The following is a 21,336-nucleotide window of genomic DNA, read 5'->3' as shown; positions in this document are numbered from 1 at the left end:
ATTTTCCAGAGAATAAGTGTTTCTGATTGCGTTTGAATTCCAGCATGAAAAATCACCTCGCTTTTTTTGCAGAAGCCTGAAGTACTTACTCTTTTGCGTCTGTGGGTGTGAAGGATACTTTAAGTAACCCATTACTCCTTCCATGTTCATTTACAAATGCAGCAAGGTCACAGCCTTCTTACCGAAATCTTTCAAATTGTTGAAATTGAATTTGGAAGAGGAGACAAAACAGTTTTCCCGTGTTTGTGCTTCCTGCAGATGCATCTGTTGTGGGGTTTGTCACTGTAATGGGGATAAAAGTGTAGGATTCTCTTTGCTTTTGAGCTCTGTTATGGGTGGTAAGACCTGGGCTGACCCCCCCGGGAAGGGGACAGCAGGTCCTGGGGTGGGTGACAAGCAGGGAAGGGCCAGCAGCAGGACAGGGCTGTGCCGGGCCCTGGAGCAAGGTGTTGGGGGGCTGCTGGGGGGCTGCGGGACGTGAGATGCCCGTGGACGGGCGATGAGCTGCACGTGGCTGAGGAAACACGGGTCTGTCCACGCGTGATCGCTCCCGTTGTCCTCAGCCCCTGGGGCCCAGCACTCGGCCCCATCACAGGAAGGTGTAGGAAGTCCCTGCAGTCACGCTGCTGGCAGACTTTATGTTCTGGAAAAGCCTCTCTGACCTTGATACTTGGATTACGTCCTATTTTTCTAGGTATGAATTCCTTCCAGAACATAACTTGTTTTTGTTGTTTTCAAGTCCTTACAACTACAGCTTTTGCTGCTCTTGCTACCCATCTAAAGGTCAACACTTTTAAAATAAAACACTCCTCCAAGCCACCGGGCTCAATTCTTTCTGCGGCTGATGCGTCCCTCGAGCGAGCCTGTGTTGTCTCTGTTCCTCTGTTACAAAGGCACAGGAATCGAAGATCTCGACTGCCTATCTCTGTTCTGGGCCGCGTACCGTTCCCTTGTTTCACTTTTTTCATCTGTTTCATTTCCGAGGAATGTGCCCATGGTTTTCAGTGTGCTCTCCCTTCTCAGTTGGGCTGCTGTTACTGGGAAACAGGGAATCGATACTGGTGTCGTCCCAGGGAGAGGGGCTTTGGCTCTGGGACCGAGGGGTGCCATACCAGCACTGCTGGCTGAAGCCAGTTCTGTTTTTCCTTCCCTGCAGGTGTGTTCTTCACCTTTCATACCTTTCACTTGGAGAATGGCCACGACTACCTCCTCATCACCGAAAACACCAGCTTTGCTCAGCCGCTGAAGCAGCTGACGGGCTCTCGGCTCCCTGCCCCGCTCAGCGCCGGGCTCTTTGGAAACTTCTCTGCTCAAATTCGCTTCATCTCAGACTTCTCCATGTCCTACGAGGGCTTCAACATCACCTTCTCAGGTAAGAACAAGGGGTGGACAAAGACTTCATTCTTTCCCTTTCCTTCCCACTTTTCTGCAGGTCTTGGGAATAATTTCCTGTAATGCAGTGCTGTGATTTGGGTCACTGGCGGTCACTTACCCCGGTGAATTGTTCTAGCATTAAACCACAGTACGTCCCAAGAAACGCCCTCCTTGCAGTCCCCTTTCTGTTCCATTTATGGACAGAGTTTCAGCTCGTGTTTTTTGGGGGTACGCCATCCCTCTTTCCTGCAGATGTCCTCCTTCTCGCTTTATCAGAGGAAAATCACTGCGGTAGTTACAACATTTCCATCTCCAACATGGGAAGCTGGGACAGATGGGATCTTTTGCAAGGCAGCGTTGAGCAATCTGGTCTTCTTGGATAAGGAGCGAGGCAGAGCTGGTCACTCCCATTGTCCGTCTGGTCCCGTTTTTTCCCTTTGGTTCATCGCTCCCCTCGGATGCTCATCCCATGACCCAGGCTCTGCCGTGGCTTCAGCCTGTACTGGACATAACACACGCCACGTGCAGCCCAGGCCAGGTTTCCATGAGCCCACTGGCGTTGCTGGGGAACTAGAGACAGTGTTGTCTCTTGCTGGGCTTCCTCTGACCTGCTGTAAGAGCAGATGAGAGCAGAGCTCCTGGGGTACGTGGCAGAGCATCGAGGGATGCAGGGTTTTGCTGACTGCGGGAACCCTTCTGGCTCCTGCCGTGTTGAGATGGGTTCTGGTTCCCAGTAAACCAGTTGAACCACTTCTGTTGCACCAGCTTCCGTTTGCCATTATAGAAAATGCTGGTTTCTCCAAATGAGATTCTGGATTTCCAGAAGCTGTCAATGAAGAGCAGCGTGTGCACGGTGCTTGCGGGGAGAGGCTCAAATAAAAGCCCGTTTGCCTGTGCAGAGCAGCTCCGCACACTCGCGATTACTCGCTTTGGGTGGGTAATCCCTGCTTGAAGTGCTCAAGGTGTTAAACTGTGTCCTTTAACCCAAAGTCCTACAAATGACTGCCCAAGTGTTTGCCTGTGCACGCATTTCAGAAAATTTAATATTTACTGCCCGAGTGCCCCGACAAGCCGTTCTGTAAAACAGTCCATTAACAGACAAAAGCTTATCACATTCCTGCTGTTCCTTTCTGTATCTCGGCGTACCTTGTAGTCCTGAGGCCACGGCCACAGACCCAGCCTGGAAGAGAAGTGCCCCTTTCCGTTGCGGAGCTCGGTGCTGGTGCTCTCTCTGACGGACAGAGCCGTTGCCATAGATGCAGATAAAACCCACTGCACCCAGAGAACTGCTTTCCGATACCTTTGTTCTGGCCTCTGAAGTCAGGGATTTGCATATGATACTCCATGGAAACTAGTCGGAAAGTTTCCAATTAACTTTCATTTGGATGGGGGGAAAATGGCTTTTTGCGTTAAAAAAAGAAAAAGGTTGTCTCAAATTATCTAATTATAGCTCCTATTTTTAATGTGTTTGGGGACTTCTTTCTTTTCTTGGAAAAGGAAAATGGGAGTCAGTTAACGTTTTTAGCTTCCTTTAGATATATATGTACACGCTTTACTTTGCAGGTCTATTATTTTTCAAAAAATAACCTTCAGAACAGGCTTCCTTCAAACTGTTTTGTGGTCAAAGATATACATTTGGCTCTTAGCCATAATGCTGCATGACCTTTCATTGAGCAGCAGCTTAAATGTTCTCTTGCATTCCCCGAGCAAGATGCTGTGTTCATTCATTTTTGGGATTAGTAATGTAGAGGCAGCAGAAATCCCATCCGGATCAATTCATCTTCATTTGGCTAAACCAGAGGGAGAGTGACAAATTTCCATCGTGCTTTGTCACCACTGATGTCACTTTCTTGTTTGGCTGACAACAGTGACAGAAAATGAGACCTGTTGTATTTTGAGTTGGTTTAAATCAAGATCCCAGCGACACCCTGGGGGCTCAATATTGAGTGTGAAACCCAGACTGGTCTGCACGGCTCAAAGAAGGATGCTTCCCTGGAACCGGCACCGGCTGGGGATGGAGGGATGGAGAGCAGCCCTGCCCAGAAGGACTCGGGGGTGTCGGGGGGTGAAAAGCTGGCCACGAGCCGGCAACATGTGCTGGCAGCCCAGAAACCCCCCACACCCTGGGCTGCATCCCCAGCAGCGTGGCCAGCAGGGTGAGGGGGACATTCTGCCCCTCTGCTCTGCTCTGGGGAGACACCACCCCCCCAGTGCTGCCTCCAGCTCTGGGGCCACCAACATCAGAAGGACATGGAGCTGTTGGAGCGGGGCCAGAGGAGGCCCCGGAGATGCTGGGAGGGCTGGAGCCCCTCTGCTGTGAGGACAGGCTGAGAGAGTTGGGGGGGTTCAGCCTGGAGAAGAGAAGGCTCCGGGGAGACCTTGGAGCCCCTTCCAGTCCCTAAAGGGGCTCCAGGAAAGACGGGGAGGGACTTTTTTAGCAGGGCCTGTTGTGATAGGACAGGGAATAATGGTTTTAAACTAAAAGAGGGCAGATTTAGACTAGATTAAGGAAAAATTTTTTTTTACTCTGAGGGTGGTGAGACACTGGTCCAGGTTGCCCAAAGAGGTGGGAGATGCCCTATCCCTGGAAACATTCCAGGCCAGGCTGGATGAGGCTCTAAGGAACCTGATCTAGTTGAAGATGGCCCTGCCCGTGGCGGGGGGTTGGACTAGGTGACCTTCAAAGCTCCCTTCCAACCCCAACTATTCTGTGATTCCTTTGCAGAGCTTCACTGAAGCTGGATCAAAACTCAGAGCTCCCTCCTCATCCTCGTGTTCAGGGACTGGGGCACCCTCGCTGGGGAGAATGGAGTACGAAGTGTTATCCTGCCATTCTGTAAATGTCCTCTTTGTCCCCTGTAGAGTATGATCTGGAGCCCTGTGACGAGCCGGAGGTCCCAGCCTACAGCATCCGGAAGGGTCTGCAGTTCGGAGTGGGGGACGTCCTCACCTTCTCCTGCTTCCCCGGGTACCGGCTGGAGGGCGCATCCCGCATCACCTGCCTCGGGGGGAGACGGCGTGTGTGGAGTTCGCCTCTGCCAAGGTGTGTTGGTAGGTGGTCATGTGCTTTCATTTTGCTTGGTTGGTTACGCTGTGCTGGATTGTTTCGGTGGGCAGGGATGGGTGGCATCCCCCGGCACGGCATCGTGCAGCTCGTGGGGTGGTTTGTGCAGGGCTGGGAGAGAGGGAGCTGGAAAGAGCTTTTTCAGCCCTGTGTGTGGGGATGGGGGGGACAGGCAGAGGGGCTGCAGCCCTCTCCCGGGTGGGAGCACACCAAGTGCAGGGCAGAACGGGTCACACACGTCAGCAGAAGCCCCGAGTCCCCGCAGCCCGTCCTCAGTCCTGCGGTCAAGCCCCAGTGATTGCACAAGTGAATTAATGGTGAGCCGTGGGAGAGCTATCATCCCTTTTGGGATAGTTTCCGTAAAACAGCGTGGGTTTAAGGCCATCCTCCCTTTGAATCAGAGTGCTGTAAAGCTTAATAGTGCAGACGTGAAAGTTGCTTCTGGGTGGGTGATTTTCAACAATGCAAGTTCCACATTAGCATGGATGTCTCGGGGAAACCCCCTCTGGCTTTTACCTTGCCCTTATCCTCCAGAGGTTCCTTGGGCCTTTCCCTTCCTCTCCTCCTAACCATTGCAAGTCCTTTTTGCAGCCCCTCCAGCCATGATTTATACTAATAAGTAAACGTAAGGCATGGAGCAGGAGAATTCATCTGCAGCACTGATGCAGCCGGGCCACAGCGGCTCTTGCCTGGCAGGGTCTGCAGAGCATCCCCCTCCCGGGTAACGGGTAGCACAGAAGAACAAAAGCAGTGATGTGCTGTTACAGCAAGAGAGGAGAGGAGAATGCTCCAGGCCTTTACAAAAAGATTTTAACGTATACTTTTGTTGTACAATTTAATAAGTAGGGAACTCTGAGAGCTCTGCTGCTGCCTGGCTCACCCAGAACCATGGAGCATTCATTCAGACCACATCTCTTACCTGTTCTCGCTCTGGCAGAGCCTGTGAGGTAGATTTTCCTGCTCCGTGTCAGTGACTTTCAGGGCTGCTGCAAAGAGAGCATCCCAGCAAGAGCCCGTCTGCTTTCCCAGTCTGTCGAGCCGTGTCACGCCGAACGCCTTTCCCAGCTCCGCTTAACGCTGAGGTCACGGGGCTGCGTCATCCCGCTGTGACAAGCAGCCTCTTCAGGGCATGAATAATAATCAGGTTGCAGAGAAAGCTAATCAGGGGAGTGGAAATCAAAGAGAATCATAACAAAGCTTTAAACTTGATGCTCAGACATCGGCTCTGAGTGGACACACTGGCTCCCGTTGGCCAATTCCCTGCTGCAGCTGGCTTTGAATTAGCATCTTGGTTTTATAATGATGGGTCAAATTCACTGTCTGGTGACGGGCACAGGGCTCTGCTGGCAGGGTGACAGCTTTGTGCCCAACGTCCCCGCTGCGCACTCAGATCTGTGTGCTCGGCCTGGCTATGGATGGGTATTGGAGACTTACCTGTTAAGATCACAGGAGATTTAATTGTGTCTGCTGGACGACCCAGACGCTTTGTATTCCGTTCCTGTCCTAGAGGTGGGTCTGGAGAGCGATGAGACGCGTTTGTTCCTTTGCCCATCCCCTCTCTCCAGGGTGGGAACGGTCCTCACCGACTCCTCCTTCAGAGCAGACCCCGAGGGGGTGATGTCTCCAGCATCATCCCTGAGTTGTGTGCGCTAAAGTGAACCTCCTGCTTTACATAGGTGGCAGGAGGGGAGGAGGAAGTCACCTCCAAAGTGCCTCCTCTCGGTGTGTGTGCTGCTGGTGCCTTACTTAACCCTCCTGCTGTTTTGGAGGACCAGGAGAGGTGGCGGAGCGGGTGCAGAAAGCTGCTCGTGCACCGGGATGGTTTCCCTCAGCTCCGGCAGCTCTGCGTGCGGTGAAGGGCTCGTGGAGCGGAGGCAGAGCTCACGAATCACAAAAGCTGTTTTCGGGACAGGCTGGAGGGACTCTCCCCAGCCGTGCGCCCCGGGCTCAAAGGAAGAGGGAGCCGGTGTGCTACAGCCGGAAATCTTTCAGGGTAAATAGGCCGAGAAAACGACGACTCGTGGTTCGTTCATGTGGGAGCTAACCAGGGAGTAACGAAAAATCCTAAGCACGTGATGGTTGCACGGCAGATTTACGTGTGTTGGGGGATTGTCTGTGCCTGTAGCAAAGAGGCTGCCGTAGTCGCAGCTGAAATCAGGCGCTCAGACAGACAGAGGCTGCTGGCAGCAAGCGTCCGAGGAGGAGGACATCCTTCGGATGCCATTCTGCAAGCGAGCCCTCAAGCTGTACGTGGGTGCTGCAGCCTTGTGCTCCCTGGCTGTGATGGCAGCAGGTCAGAGCTCATTTTCACGCCATCCCGGGAGCTCTGGGTGCTATCACAGCACTGCCTCCCGCACTCCGATGCGCTTGGGTGTCTGTTCACCGCTTCATGGAGTGAAGACATGCCCGTAGCACTCGGTGTTTGTCTGAGAGAGAGAGTCTGTCCTTAAAAGCTTGCAGTTAAAATACATAAAATACAGAGGTGAAGATTGGTTGTTGCTATTTTCTGGAAGCATTAAATCCGGATCTCCTGACATCCAAGATAGGTCAAACCTCCAGAGCTGCCATCCTCTTCCTTCTCTGAAGAGCATCGTTCTGCCAAGATTTGAGTCACACGAATCTTCTAACTTCTGGCTCAAAATCTATCAGTGTTCACACGACGCAGAGTAGAAAGGGGAGCAGATCTGGTGAAGGAGCAGAGAAGCTGGACTAGAAGAATGTGATGGAACAGGGCTGGGCTGCAGGGCGTAGTGAGGAGCAGAGAAAGGACTCTCCTTCCCTCCCTCCCTCCTTATTTCCTTCTTTCTTAAATTGTGGCAGTTTATAACCCCTCATAGGAGGTAAACACGTGTCAGGGAAGGGAGAAACATTTGCAGTGACATTCGCCACCCCTTTTCTTCCAGTTCCCTGAGCAAGAGGTGTGTGGGGATGCCACCTCAGCATCTCCTCTGTCCCCAGCCCCTTCTCTTTCAAGCAAGAAGGGTCAGTTTTGTCTGTGCCACAGCAAAACCCGAGCCCACTGTGCTTCTTTGAGTGACATTTTGGGTGGAAACAAAGACATGTACATTTGAGCTGGTTTCCAAAACCAGGAGGCAAAAGGATCTCTGGATTTTGCTCTTTTTGCAATGGGAATGGATGTCATTGTTAGCTGCAAAGCTGGGAAGGAAAAAATGCAGGGAGCAAGGGACAAAGAGGTCCTTTAAAACACTGCCAGATGCTGAACGGGAGAGCTGAGGGCAGCATTAACAACAAATAGGGTCAAATTTTGCCCTCTTAGCTTTCAGAAAATTATTTTAGGAAGATTTTGAAATTCAGACTTAGCTTTATCGTTTGTCGTTATTTGGAAGTGTCACTAAGCCTGTCTCTCTGCACAAAGAGCTCTGGACCTGCAGCGCATCGGTACCAGCCATCGGTGGTGCCGTGTTGACTGTTGAATAAATACCATGATTTTTATATCATAGAATCATAGAATCATAGAATGGCTAGAGTTGGAAAGGACCTTAAAGATCATCTAGTTCCAACCCCCCTGCCATGGGCAGGGACACCTCTCACTAGAGCAGGTTGCTTAAAGCCCCATCCAGCCTGGCCTTGAACACTTCCAGGGATGGGGCATCCACAACTTCCCTGGGCAACCTGTTCCAGTGCCTCACCACCCTCACAGTAAAGAATTTCTTCCTGATATCTAATCTAAATCTCTTCTCTTCCAATTTAAAACCATTGCCCCTTGTCCTGTCACCACTCTTCCTGACAAAGAGTCCCTCTTCAGCTCTTCTGTAGGCTCCCTTCAGGTATTGATAGGCTGTTATAAGGTCTCCCCGGAGCCTTCTCTTCTCCAGGCTGAACAACCCCAGCTCTCTCAGTCTGTCTTCATAGGAGAGGTGCTCCATCCCTCTGATCATCCTCGTGGCCCTCCGCTGGACCCGTTCCAACAGGTCCATGTCCTTTCTGTGTTGAGGACTCCAAAGCTGGACACAGTACTCCAGGAGGGGTCTCACGAGCGCAGAGTAGAGGGGCAGAATCACCTCGCGAGACCTGCTGGCCACACTTCTCCTGATGCAGCCCAGGACACGGTTGGCTCTCTGGGCTGCCAGTGCACACTGCCTGCTCATGTTGAGCTTCTCATCCATAAGCACTCCCAAGTCCTTCTCCTCGGGGCTGCTCTCCAGCCATTCTCCACCCAACTTGTATTTGTGCCTGGGGTTGCCACGTCCCAGGTGCAGGACCCTGCACTTGGCTTGGTTGAACTTCATGCAATTTGCACGAGCCCACCTCTCCAGCCTGTCTAGGTCCCTCTGGATGGCATCCCTTCCCTCCAGCGTGTCAACTGCGCCACCGAGCTTGGTGTCATCAGCAAACTTGCTGAGGGTGCACTCTATCCCACTGTCCATGTCACCGACAAAGATGTTAAACAGTACTGGTCCCAGTACCGACCCCTGCGGAACACCACTCGTTACTGGCCGCCACCTGGACATTGAGCCATTGATTGTAACCCTTTGGATGCGGCCATCCAGCCAGTTCCCTATCCACCGAGTGGTCCATCCATCGAATCCATGAGTTTCCAATTTTGAGACCAGGATGTCGTGCGGGACAGTGTCAAATGCTTTGCATAAGTCCAGGTAAATGACGTCAGTCGCTCTGCCCTTGTCTACCAAGTCTGTGGCAGTATTGTAAAAGGCCACCAAATTTGTCAGGCACGATTTGCCCTTGGTGAAGCCATGTTGGCTGTCTCCAATCACCTCTTTATTCTCCATGTGCCTTAGCAAGGATTTCAGGAGGATCTGCTCCATGATCTTGCCAGGCACAGAGGTGAGACTGACCGGCCTGTAGTTTCCCGGGTCTTCTTTGTTTCCTTTTTTGAATATTGGAGTTATGTTCCCTATATACTATATAGAGGTATCAGATGAGCTTTGTATAAATATGGAAAAGACTTTAAACATTTCAATCTAATAATATTTTTTTTATGTTCCTTCTGGTTCATGAATCAGGAAACACAGACAGTTTTGAGCAGGTGGTGGCTTTCCAGGGATTTTGGAATGGTTTTCTGAATTTTTTCCCAAGATAGCAGTTGAGCACACCAGCTTTCTGTGACTCAGTTTCCCTACCCATATGAGGAGAGGGTATTAATCTCCCTCATAAGGCACCTGAGGTTTAATGACGATAGAAGTGCTATTAAGTAGTGTTTTGTTTGGTGACTGCATTGGAAGTAGAGCCCATGGATGCGTATAGGATGGGTATAGGAAGGATTGAGCATCTGTGGCCATTTGGAGGAATCACCTGCATGTGTTGTGTGGCTGGAATATACATGTGGTTATTGAAATGTGGTTTTGTGTCTTTATATAGCTGAATGTGGTTCATCTGTAACGGGAACCCAAGGTGTCCTGCTGTCCCCCAACTACCCAATAAACTATAACAACAACCACGAGTGCATCTACTCCATCCAGACCCAGCCGGGAAAGGGGATCCAGCTGAAAGCCAGGACTTTTGAACTGGAGGCAGGAGATGTCCTCAAGGTAATTCTTCTGTCTTGAGCAATGAAGCACGACCGTGCTGCTAACGAGAGCAAGGTCTGCAAGGGATGTCCTAAAATTTTAATGGAGTTGGCTGAGAGTAGCCTCTGGAAAATGCCACCCAGGCCCAGACAGAGCTGACAGTGCAGTGTAATCTCTGGAAGGGACTCGTCCGAGGACTCCCAGTGACCCGTGGTCACTGCTGGGTTGTTAAGTGGCCGGCACAGCCGTTTTGAAGACGGCAGCAGAATTCCCATGGACCGGACTGAACTCCAGGCAGGGCAGCGGGGCTGGAATATTGTCTGCCTGTGTCCCCTTTGAGGGCAGAGCAAGGCACAGGACGCAATACATCTGTGAAACAGTATCTTCCAGCCCAGGGACACTGTCTGACCAGCGCGTGTCCCTGCTGTGCTTAAAAATATATCGTGTAGTTTTAGGGAATCGTCACCTCTGAACTTCCCCAGCTCGTAGCAGTCTCTGGCAGCAGCACTAAGGCAGCAGGGAATGAATGTCCTTTGCACTTCAGCCAGGCTGGTTTTTGGAGACTTCAGTCTGCAGGTGGATGCGGACGCAAATTCTGTACCCATTAAAAATGTAGGTATCTGTACCGTATCACTGCACCTTCTGCTGTGAAGCCTTCCCCGAGATTGAGAGGTTTGTTGGGATGCCAGGGGTTCTGCCTTTGTAGCTAAACTTCAGTTCTTACCTGCATAGTTGTAGAGGGGGAAACCGTTAACACATGAGGAAGTGTGAGGTTCTTAGCATTATTTTTGTGTTTGTAAGGATCAAGGCTGATTTGTTGCAAAAAGGGGTTTATTTAAATGCAGAACTCCAGATTCAAGCTCTTTCAGCGTTCCCATACTCAAGTCTTAGATTAATCTGCATTTACAAGTTTCAGGACTCTATACAGGAGGAGACAAATCCAGGCTGAGTTTCTATTAACCACAAAGAAATGGTTTCGTAGGAGGCATTAATATTACAAGATGTGTGCTGCTGTGCTAAGCCATCTTCCCAGAGAACGCCTCTGTCCTTATTGAAGTGCCATACTTCTGCACTGCGAGATAGGTGTAATCCACATATTTTCAGCTCACAAATGACTGGAAAGAGAGATTTCCAGCTAATGCGAAGAATATACTCGGCATGAAAGAAATGATGTTCTCTCAACAGGTTTGTCATCAGCTTCTCATCTCTTCCTGAGGAAAGTTGCTATCAATCTCCACTAGTGAGAAGTTGCTCTTTATTCTCATAGAGAATCATGCGATCTAAAAGACAGAAAAAAAAATAAATTGCGTTTTTCTTAAATAATTGTGGGGTCAAGGCACGTCTATGAGTCACTGTAGGGAGAAAATGGTTTTTTCCCAGTAGCTGTGCTGGGAAAAGAGAGTTAGTTCAGAAAACCCAGCCCTGAGTGCAGGGTAAGCGTAAGGAGGAGGATGCGGATCCTCCAGGGTGGGAATCCTGCTCCTCAAAGCAGCAGCATCATGAAGTCTCATCAAGTCAGACTCTGGGTTGGGATAATTTCACTGGCTGGAAAGGAACTGTCCCTGTTCCCGCAAATGCATGATTATTTGGTCCTTGAAGTAGCAAATAAAATACGTTTTCCAGTCTGTGTTTCTTGTTCCTCCCAGGTCTACGACGGCAGCAATAGCTCCGCTCGCCTGCTCGGCTCCTTCAGCCGCTCCGAAATGCTGGGCACCAGCATCAACAGCACTTCCAGCAGCATGTGGCTGGAGTTCATCACCAACAGCGAGAACACCAGCAAGGGCTTTGAGCTGCAGTTTTCTAGTAAGTCTTAGGCCCATATGCTTGGGAGGTGGGAATCTGAGGTGTAATGGTGTATTTTTTGTGTTACAACTGCACGGCCATTAAGACCTTGTAGTCTCAAGCGGAGTTGGGGTGGGGGAGATGATTATGCCGGCAAACCTTGTGTGCTGTGAATGAGGCCGTGGTGATACAGAAACTTGGGATCAAAGCTGAGATACCAGATTTCTGGCATCTTGGTTACATATTAATGAAGAAAAAAAAAAAAATTTTCAATATGTTGTCTCTTCTCTCCAGCAAAAGGTGCTAAGAAGAAAATATTAATACGATCTTGTGTTAATATCTTCTGGCTGTTAAATATCTGATAAAAACGGGTGCTGTTTCTCCCGCTCCAGGTTTTGAACTCATTAAATGCGAGGACCCTGGCATCCCGCAGTTTGGCTACAAGGTGCACGACGAGGGACACTTTGCTGGCAGCTCGGTGTCCTTCAGCTGTGACCCTGGCTACACCCTGCGCGGCAGCAGGGTGCTGGTCTGCCTGACCGGGGAGCGCAGAGCTTGGGACCAGCCCCTGCCGACCTGTGTAGGTGAGACAGCTCGCGCTTCTGTAACATCCTCTGATAAGTGCTCTGCTTGTGGGCATCGCACCGAACGCCCTCTCTTTGAGAGTGGTGATTAACGGGGTGAAATCCAGTTGGCGGCCGGTCACCAGTGGTGTCCCTCAGGGCTCAGTTTTGGGGACAGTCTTGTTTAATATCTTTATTGATGATCTAGATAAGGGGATTGAGTGCACCCTCAGTAAGTTTGCAGGTGACACCAAACTAGGTGGGAGTGTTGATCTGCTTGATGGTCGGCAGGCTCTACAGAGGGACCTGGACAGGTTGGATCAACGGGCCAAGGTCAATGGGATGAGGTTCAACAAGGCCAAGTGCCGGGTCCTGCATTTTGGTCACAACAACCCCAGGCAACGCTGCAGGCTTGGGGAAGAGTGGCTGGAAAGCTGCCCAGCAGAAAAGGACCTGGGGGTGTTGGTGGACAGCCGGCTGAACATGAGCCAGCAGTGTGCCCAGGTGGCCAAGAAGGCCAACGGCATCCTGGCCTGTTTCAGGAACAGCGTGGCCAGCAGGAGCAGGGCAGTGATGGTGCCTCTGTACTGGGCACCGGTGAGGCCTCACCTCGAGGGCTGTGTTCAGTTCTGGGCCCCTCACTACAGGAAGGACATTGAGCTGCTGGAGCGTGTCCAGAGGAGAGCCACCAAGCTGGTGAGGGGTCTGGAGAACAAGTCATATGAGGAGAGGCTGAGGGAACTGGGCATGTTTAGTTTGGAGAAGAGGAGGCTGAGGGGGGACCTCGTTGCCCTCTACAACTACCTGAAAGGAGGGTGTAGGGAGGTGGGTGTTGGCCTCTTCTCCCAAGGGAATAACGACAGGACCAGAGGAAATGGTCTGAAGTTGGGGCAGGGGAGGTTTAGATTAGATATTAGGAAGAATTACTTTACTGAGAAAGTGGTCAGGCCCTGGAACAGCCTGCCCAGGGAGGTGGTGGAGTCGCCATCCCTGGAGGTGTTTAAGAAACGTGTAGACGTGGCACTTCAGGGCATGCTCTAGTGCCCGAGATTGTTGGGTTGTGTCTGTTTGTGGGTGGGTGTGGGGTGGGGTTGTGGGTATGTGGGGGTTTTGTTGGGTTTTTTGGGGGATTTTTGTTTTGTTTTGTTTTTTTGTTGTGGTTGGACTCGATGATCTCAAAGGTCCCTTCCAACCATGAAGATTCTGTGATTCTTCCTCCCTTGCTGATACATCTGACATTAGCTCCGAGATCGATTACCCCCATCTGCACTAGGGGAGCCCCCGATGAGGGTGCTGTCTGAGGCATCTTCAGACCGAGAGCACTGATCTCTGCGGTTTTAACACGAAACGCCCTGCTCTGAGCACCGAGCTGACAAGGTTTCTTGCTTCGCTGCAAGGAGACTGCTGCTTTTCCAGTCCTTGTCCTTTCACTTGAGTGTGTTAAACAGAGTGGCACTTTCTGATAATGGCAGACATCGACGTGTGTCCAGGTGTTTGACAGCTCAAAGTCATGTTTATTTGAGAGCTACATGACATCTAATCCCAGATTCTCAGACATTTTAATTCCCTCGGTTAATCTTCTCTTTGCCAAGTCCTGAGTTCCCTTTCACCTGTAGCCCTCCAGAAGGACATCTTCGTCCTTGCAAAACTCTGGTGTTCAGTTTTGTGTATCTAAATGAAGTGCTGTTGGTCTGTTACTCGACAGCCTCATAATCAGTCGATGTTTCCAGGACATGGTGACGTTCTTACAGACTAATTCCTCTCAGACCCCGACAACCGACAGGCTGCTTTCATGGTTCCAAGTGATGTGCTCAGACGTTGACGTTCTGTATTCTCCCATGAGTTAGGACCTTTCTTTGTGCAGTAAATCTCTGCTGAATTTTAGCCTTGATCATTGCGGTAAAAAGACAAATTTCTGCGATTTATCCGTTTTCTTAACCTTTACCCTGTTTGCTCTATGTTTATTACATGTGAATGGTTGTGTCTGTGTGAACACGTAGAAACTTAAAGAATTTTAATGGATGCCTTATGAAAATGTATTCAAAATCCTCACGATCTTTTGAGGTTCATTTAGCAGATACATATGTATATTGGCTTCTTCGTTTATCACGCTGATGAATGGTGAAGATGTTTTGCAGACAGAAGCAGAAGAACTGAGCTCTTTCACCCCACACGTGTGGATGGGGAAGGCAGGACGCTGGCAGGCTATGCCTTTACTCACTCAAAGTCAGAAAGGTGAAGGGAAGCTTTGACAGCGTGTCAGATGTTACGAATGTGCACAGAAATGCAGAGTTACTCAGATAACTCAGCCTTTTAGCAGGCATTAAATGACTTACTTTATCTTTGTTTTGTAGGCTTTAAGAATCTCTCTTTAAATGGCAAGAAATACTCCCTGTTGTATTCACGGGATGAGATTTGCATTGTTGCCAAGCGAGAACCATGATTTGTCATGAATCTTCTCACTAACCCATATGTTTCTTTCAGCGGAGTGTGGGGGCACTATCAAAGGAGAGTCGTCAGGACGGATCCTGTCTCCCGGTTACCCAACGCCCTACGATCATAATCTGAACTGCATTTGGACGATAGAGGCAGAAGCTGGTTGCACCATAGGGTGAGTCGGGCTGGGTTGCTGTAGCTTGGTTTTCTTTCCATGTACAGCTTCTTTTTCCAGAAGTAGGTCAATAATTGTAGAAGGCAAGTAAGAGTGAATGCCCTGTCACTTTGAGAGTCCCCAGTGAAGGCACAGGCGCTGGTTTATCTCCTTGCCAGGTTGGACAGGAGCAGCATCACGTCTCCTTTCTCTTGGGCTCTTTAGCCCCCTACGGCCTGGGCCAGTAACAGCTTTTGTGGTGACGCTGGGTTATTTGCTGCCTGTGGTATTTCTGTATCAAAATAACATCCGAGACTTTTATGTGCAGCGTAAGCGCTTTTCACCCCTTTCCTTAACGGGATGCGCTCAGAAACAAACCTTTTCCACCAGATCAGTGTTGAATTTCCCAACAATATTTAACCCTGGGTCCAAGTGACATAATACTAAAATGAGGATTGAAATATATAACATTCCTTGGAAGATCACGTCCCAGGGAAGGATAAATGGAAGGCAGTTGTGGGTTTGGTTTATCTCCCATTTGTGCTGCCCGAGTAAATTACCGCTGAAAGGGATGAGCTCTGTTGCACATTTGTGAGAATGAACGGTCAGGTGTGACGGTCCCCAGATGTGAGTGGGCAGCTGGAAAACAGGCCACAGCACTTAGCCTTCATCTTCTAATTGTGTTGCTTTATTGTTTTAATAATAAATAGAACACATACAATGTAATTATCCTCCCGAATGAAAGACTCAAGGTGGTTTATAACAAAGGTGGTCTTTACAAAGACCCAGACTGTTTTCTCCTCCTGCTCCTCTGACTTCTCTTACCGTTCTGTTGCCACTTTTCTGTTGGAAAACAGCAGTTTGAAATGTCATTTGTTTATAAGCTATGGGATTTTGGCAGTCAGGTAAGCATGGTATTGAGAACATTTGGCTCATAGAGTCAGTGCAGTCACCAGCAGAATCCAGGCCGTTCCCTGCTCCGCGATGCTTCATCCGAGGTCCGTGCTGCTTCCCCACTGCTCCCACGCTGAGGTTTGCCCAAGCCCTGCCCGGCCGTGTCGGTGTGTACCTACAGCTCAGTCCAGCTAAAGCCACCTTCCACAGAAAACCAAAGTTAGCAAGTAGAGTTTTTGCTAAGTGGTAGAACTTGAAGGGGAGAAACACAGATTACAAGGTCTGTTCAGCAATAATCCTCTTCTCCCCTGATCTCCCATGATAATTTCTGAAGCTCGTTAGCGGTGTGTCCGCCCCATTTCTGGGCTGGCCCGAGACCTGTTGCCGTTCCACTCCTGCCCTCCCTCGTTGTTGGTGCCCCTTTATCTTCACCGCAGCTTCCTTGCTGCATCAGCACTCATCATCTCTTCAGCGGAGACTGTTAATCACATCGAGCTCTTTGGTGCTTTTAGTGGATGGATTTATGCTGGAGATAGATTTGGTCCAGCGTTTTCATATTTACTTAATGCAGAAATTCCCTCCATTAGCTCTGCTCTTCAGTATGGCTCAGTAATGGATGGTTTCTGATACGAACACAGGAAAAAGAGCAGAGCAAATGCAGCTTAATTCCTGCACGGGCAACTTCCAGTTGAAGTCTCCTCTTATTTTTTTTTTTTTCATTCCCCTGTAAAAGACACTGAAGAATCTGAAGATGTTTATAGGGCAAAGTAAACGTGAGACCCCCCTCTTCTCTTCCCACCCCCCCAAAGTGTGGGAGACCATCTCATCCAGAGGCTGCTTCAGCGAGTGAACTGGACTCCCAGACGTCACCCCTCTCTGCTGGGAGAGCGCTCAGAGGAGCGGAGCCATGGGCTGGTGTTTGCAGGATGAGCCAGAGGCTCAGGAGGGGCTGAGACTGAAATGAAGTGACGGCAGGCAGTGGTACGGTAATACACCCTGTGACCCTGCCTTTCATCAGAGATGAAAGCTCCCTTCTTCTGTGCCTTTATTTGGCAGCTCAAACAGAGCAGATGATCTCTGGGTAGTCGAGAGAGCACATCTTCAGCAACTTCATTTTTATGGTAATCCATTGGAAAAATAATCCTCTTCACGCATGATACAATTGTATAAAGCTCTCATTTATAACTTACATTAAAATTAATCACCAAAGCTTTTTGAATAAAGCTGTATCTGCACAGAATGAGGGGAAGGAGAGGAAGATAGAAAAATTAGTCTGTACATCATTGCCATGGAAGTTGAAGGGTGGCACTTTGAGAGAGGATTGATTTTGTGCATGTGCAAACACACTCACGCACATAAAATTACAACTAAAATGACTTGGTTTACCTGTGAGACTGTGGAGAGAGAGAGAAAAGAAGGAGAAGTGGGAGGGTGTGCTGGAAAATGAATGAAATTTGCCTTTGAGTGCTGCTTGCACAGCTGAGAGCAGGGAATATGGAGTTAGAAGTGGCAGCAGCGTTTTATTGTATGGCAGTGTCATAGGAGAGCATTGATGCTGCTAATCCTGGTTTAATGGGTGGCACCAGGTTGGGAGAGCCAGGGCTTGGGTGGGAAACACCAGCAGAAGGAGCCCCAGGTTGGGCAGCCACGATGTGGAGGTGCTTTCTGAAGAGCTGGGTCTAAGTGACTTGCCAAAGACCATGCAGATTGTCAGTGAGAGCTGGGCTCCCTGCTAAGCTGGGGGAACGTTCCCTCTGTCACATATATATATATATATATTTATAGCCACAATTCCTAATTTGCTTCTTGCTGCATTTTCATGTATGTAATCGGGATTGTCAGAGTGCGAGAATAAAACTCTGCCTCTCCATTGTCTGCTTAACCCGGTGTCTCAGTCATGTCTTAAACGAAGCCCTGCTGGGAACAGAATCAGGCTGATAAAAAAAAAAATCATGCTGTTTGGTTCCAGATGTGCCTATTGAATAGACTGATTTGCTCCAGAGCACACTAGATTTGTTAATAAAATCAGGTATCCCGATAGACTCCTTCCTGAACCAGCAGGACACACTGGGCAACCTGTGCCTCGCCGCTGTGTCAACTGGTTCCCACACTAAGGCTTCTCCTCGGGGTGAAACCTGCCCACGAGGGGCTGCCTAAAAATAAATGAGGGGTGGGATTTGCTGCAGGCAGCCCCGGTCCCACGGGGAGCCGGAGGTGAGCTCTCCCAAGCGGTGACACTTCCAGGGTGTCCCCCTGCCCCAGGTTGTCTCTGCCGACGTCTCCCTGTTCCCGAGGTCCCCAGCATTGGGTTGTCTCCGGCAGTTCTGGCTAACGAGGACCAGTTACTCTGAGAGCAAACGCAATCAGGCCAGCGTACCTGTGGAGAACAGCTCTGCCACGATCCGTTCTCATTTTCCTCGAGTCTAGCGGTTTTTTTCCTCTTTGCTCAAGGTCTCTGTGAGGCAGATTTATGATACAGCTCTTTTGGTTTCTGTCGGATTCTGTGGACATCATTTTGTTGCTGAGTACATTGCAGTAGGTTGGGGTTGGTTTTTTTTTTCCCCCCTTTTATGGTTCTGCCTGATTTATTTATGTTTGCCCTGGATAAATGGGAAAGCAGCGAAGCGAATGCTTCCTTGTTTCCCTCCGTGGGCTGTCAGGGTTTTAAGCACGGTACCTGATTGTTTTATTTTTTTGCAGATCTTTCCTCAGTGCAGTTTATGGGTTTCCGTCCCCGTTTCAAACTGGTGAGCCTGGAGTTGCCCCGTGTTAGCCCGATTTCACCGTGTCAGATGGTGTTTCCCCCGGTGATAATGTGGCGATGAAAAACAGAGGCAATTAAATGCCTTCTCTTCAGTTGGCATTTTAAGTGCCGGAGTGAAGGGACGGAGCCCTGATGGATGGCAGCCCGTAGCTGATAACTCCCGGGGGTGTAACAATAATGATGGCAGCGTCTTATGCTTAGATGGTACTTCTGATCCTGGACCATCCCAAAGCTCTGCAAAGCCTGGATTCCTCTGCTTCGCCTCCTGCCGCAGCAGAGGTTGGTGTGGTGGGAGAACCCGGTGGTGGTACCCACCATCCCGGGGGGAAAGAGAGGAGCATCCCACCAGGGGCTGATGTCGGGACCGAGTTTGTGCTGTCCCAAAGTGCCAGCAGGCCCTGTGGAGGGAACTCCTGGCCTTCTCCCATCACCTTCGGTCCATGGCTGGTACAGGCTCCGGGGTGAATTTCCTCATCGTGGCTCCTGCCAGCAGCTGGAGCGTTCCCTGGGGAGTTTTCTGTGGAAGTGCCACAGGCAAAGCCCTGGTGGAGTTCAAAAGCCGAAGACGAGCTCCGAGGAGCAGAGCTGCCGGCGGCTCGAGGCTGGGTTTGCTACACGTGCTGAAGACCTTGCAGCCCTCTCCCCAGGGCAGACAAAACTGTAAAATACACAGAGTAAGGAAATGAAATTTGCATTCAGAGCATCGCAACAAATACCTCATTGAGAGCACGGTGTAATCTGTGCAACACAAATGCGTTTGTGTAAATAGTGCTGGCTACTCGTTCCCTAATTTCTGTTTTCTCTCCCTTCCCTTCCGATTGTGGATTTTGGAGAGCTGCCTCATGCTGCCTCACTCTTTATTTATTTCTTGCTGAGGTTATTCCATTAGCTGGTCTAGATGGAGTTTTGCAATGTCCAGAATTTTGTAAAACGTGTCAAAATCCTCGGAGGTGCAGCAATCCAGCACTCAGAATTTGCACCCCCCTGTTTGCCACCCTCCCGCACACCCTCTTCTGCCCCTTTTTATTAACCTCCAGGGCAGCTGACTCCCTGGTAAGGGTTTCTTTTCCAGCATGATGCTGTTTTAATTAAGAGCTGTATTGGTTGCTTGCTTTCTTTTTCCGCCCTCTCCCCGCCCCCCCCCCCCGCTAGACAAGATTAGCTTGGTGCCAGGAGCAAATTCTTTGATCTGAGTGCAGGTAACAAAAATCAATGCATTTTATCAGTAGATGCCGGCTCTTGACAATAAACTGTTCCTTGCAGGGCACCAAAAAAAGCAAAAGGACAGCCAAGGTTGTTGCTGTGTGCAGCATAGGGACAGTGTGGGAATTGGATGAATATATGTAAGTTGTCTGAAGGGACCCCAGCACATTTTCTGCTAATTCTCTTTTTAGAATAAGCTTCTCAATGTGTTTATCTGCTATAGAGCTCAGCGGAACTCCGGGCAAAGCCCCGTCCTCTCCCTGACAGCCCCTGTACCTCCCTGCTGAGGGTTTCCTGGATGTCCTTGACTGAGCCTTTTGTCTCAGCTGCTTATTGCAATGTCTGAGCACCTTCGGTGTAAAACCAGCTGTGATATTCTGGCTAGAGATATTTCCACTGCCCACAATGGGCTTTCAGACCTTTGCCTTGTTCCTCAAGCTTTTTAGGAGATTACTAATTTTTTTCGCTCGGGAGAGAACGCCAGAAAAGACCCAACTTTTCAGAAAACATTAGTATCCCTGACTCAGTTGTTTTTTCTTTATGGATGTGTTTTAGCAGGGAGGCGGGCAACTAAGAGAGATTGGGTTTTTATAGACAGATGAAGTTTGGTAGAGGGCTGAAGTACTTTGTCCACGCTGAGTTGCAGGTAACAGGAGAGAACACATTCCTGGTGGGCCAAGCTGCTGTAGGTTGGTACCACCAACATAATCCTGTCAGGAGAAAAGGCAGAGCTCGGTTTGTGGTCTGACTTCCACTTCATTTTCCCACACAGGCTCCATTTCATGGTTTTCCACACCGAGGAGTTCCACGACGTGCTGAGGATCTGGGATGGCCCGGTGGAGAACGGCATCCTCCTCAAGGAGATGAGCGGCTCCGTCTTACCCAGCGATGTCCACAGCACTTTCAACTCGGTCATCCTTCAGTTCAACACCGACTTCTTCACAAGCAAGCAGGGCTTTGCTGTTCAGTTTTCAGGTAGGCTTCACGTTGTTTCCTCAGCGTTGTCCAAACCTGGCTTTGCTGATAAGCGATTCCAGGTCTATCCACAAACGACTGAGGGGGAGCAAAGGACGTTGCATTGAGCCATTTGTGCTCTGTCGCGTTTGGGGGCAGACTCTGCAAAGAGAGAAGACTTCTGTATTTTGTCCTTGTGACGCAGGTGAATTCTGTGCTCCCTTCTGCTACAGTCGCCTTCACAGCGGTGAACTTGGCAGCAGGATGTAGAGAATCCATTGTGGAATACACAAGAAGAAATTAGAGAGATTTTCCACCATGTTCCCAACAGGTCCCTTAGAGACACCAGTTTGCAGGCAACTTCCCCCAGGCGTTCCGAGAGCAGTTGGTCAGTGTTCTCTGAAAACCAGGTCTATTTAAAATCCCTCAAATTTGATCCCCTGAGATGCAGATCACAAAAAGCTCTACGGGCTGTAGGGATGCCATTGCTGGCAGCAGGGCTACGTGCAGCACAACTGCAATCTGTTATTGCCTATGCCCTGGCAGCCGTTACCTAAGACACAGCCTTGCAAACACATTAACTTCAATTATATTGGGGTAATATATTTCAGCATTCACACGGAGGTTTCCAGTATGCTGACCTTCACTGACATGTCCAG

The 21,336-nt window shown here is 49.8% G+C and overlaps 1 protein-coding gene across 1 annotated transcript in view; it reads left to right on the top strand.

Annotated features, from left to right (window-relative positions):
- Nucleotides 1–21,336, top strand: part of CSMD2 (CUB and Sushi multiple domains 2) — a 290,338-nt gene that overhangs the window by 185,218 nt on the left and 83,784 nt on the right. The window contains 7 exon segments of the mRNA XM_074162076.1: nt 1,157–1,372; nt 4,237–4,425; nt 9,779–9,948; nt 11,574–11,730; nt 12,102–12,293; nt 14,757–14,883; nt 20,496–20,698. Of these exon segments, the coding sequence (XP_074018177.1) occupies nt 1,157–1,372; nt 4,237–4,425; nt 9,779–9,948; nt 11,574–11,730; nt 12,102–12,293; nt 14,757–14,883; nt 20,496–20,698 (1,254 nt within the window).

This window comes from Numenius arquata, chromosome 21, assembly GCF_964106895.1.
Source record: "Numenius arquata chromosome 21, bNumArq3.hap1.1, whole genome shotgun sequence".
Lineage (NCBI taxonomy): Eukaryota > Metazoa > Chordata > Aves > Charadriiformes > Scolopacidae > Numenius > Numenius arquata.
This window is presented reverse-complemented; position numbering and strand designations above follow the sequence as displayed.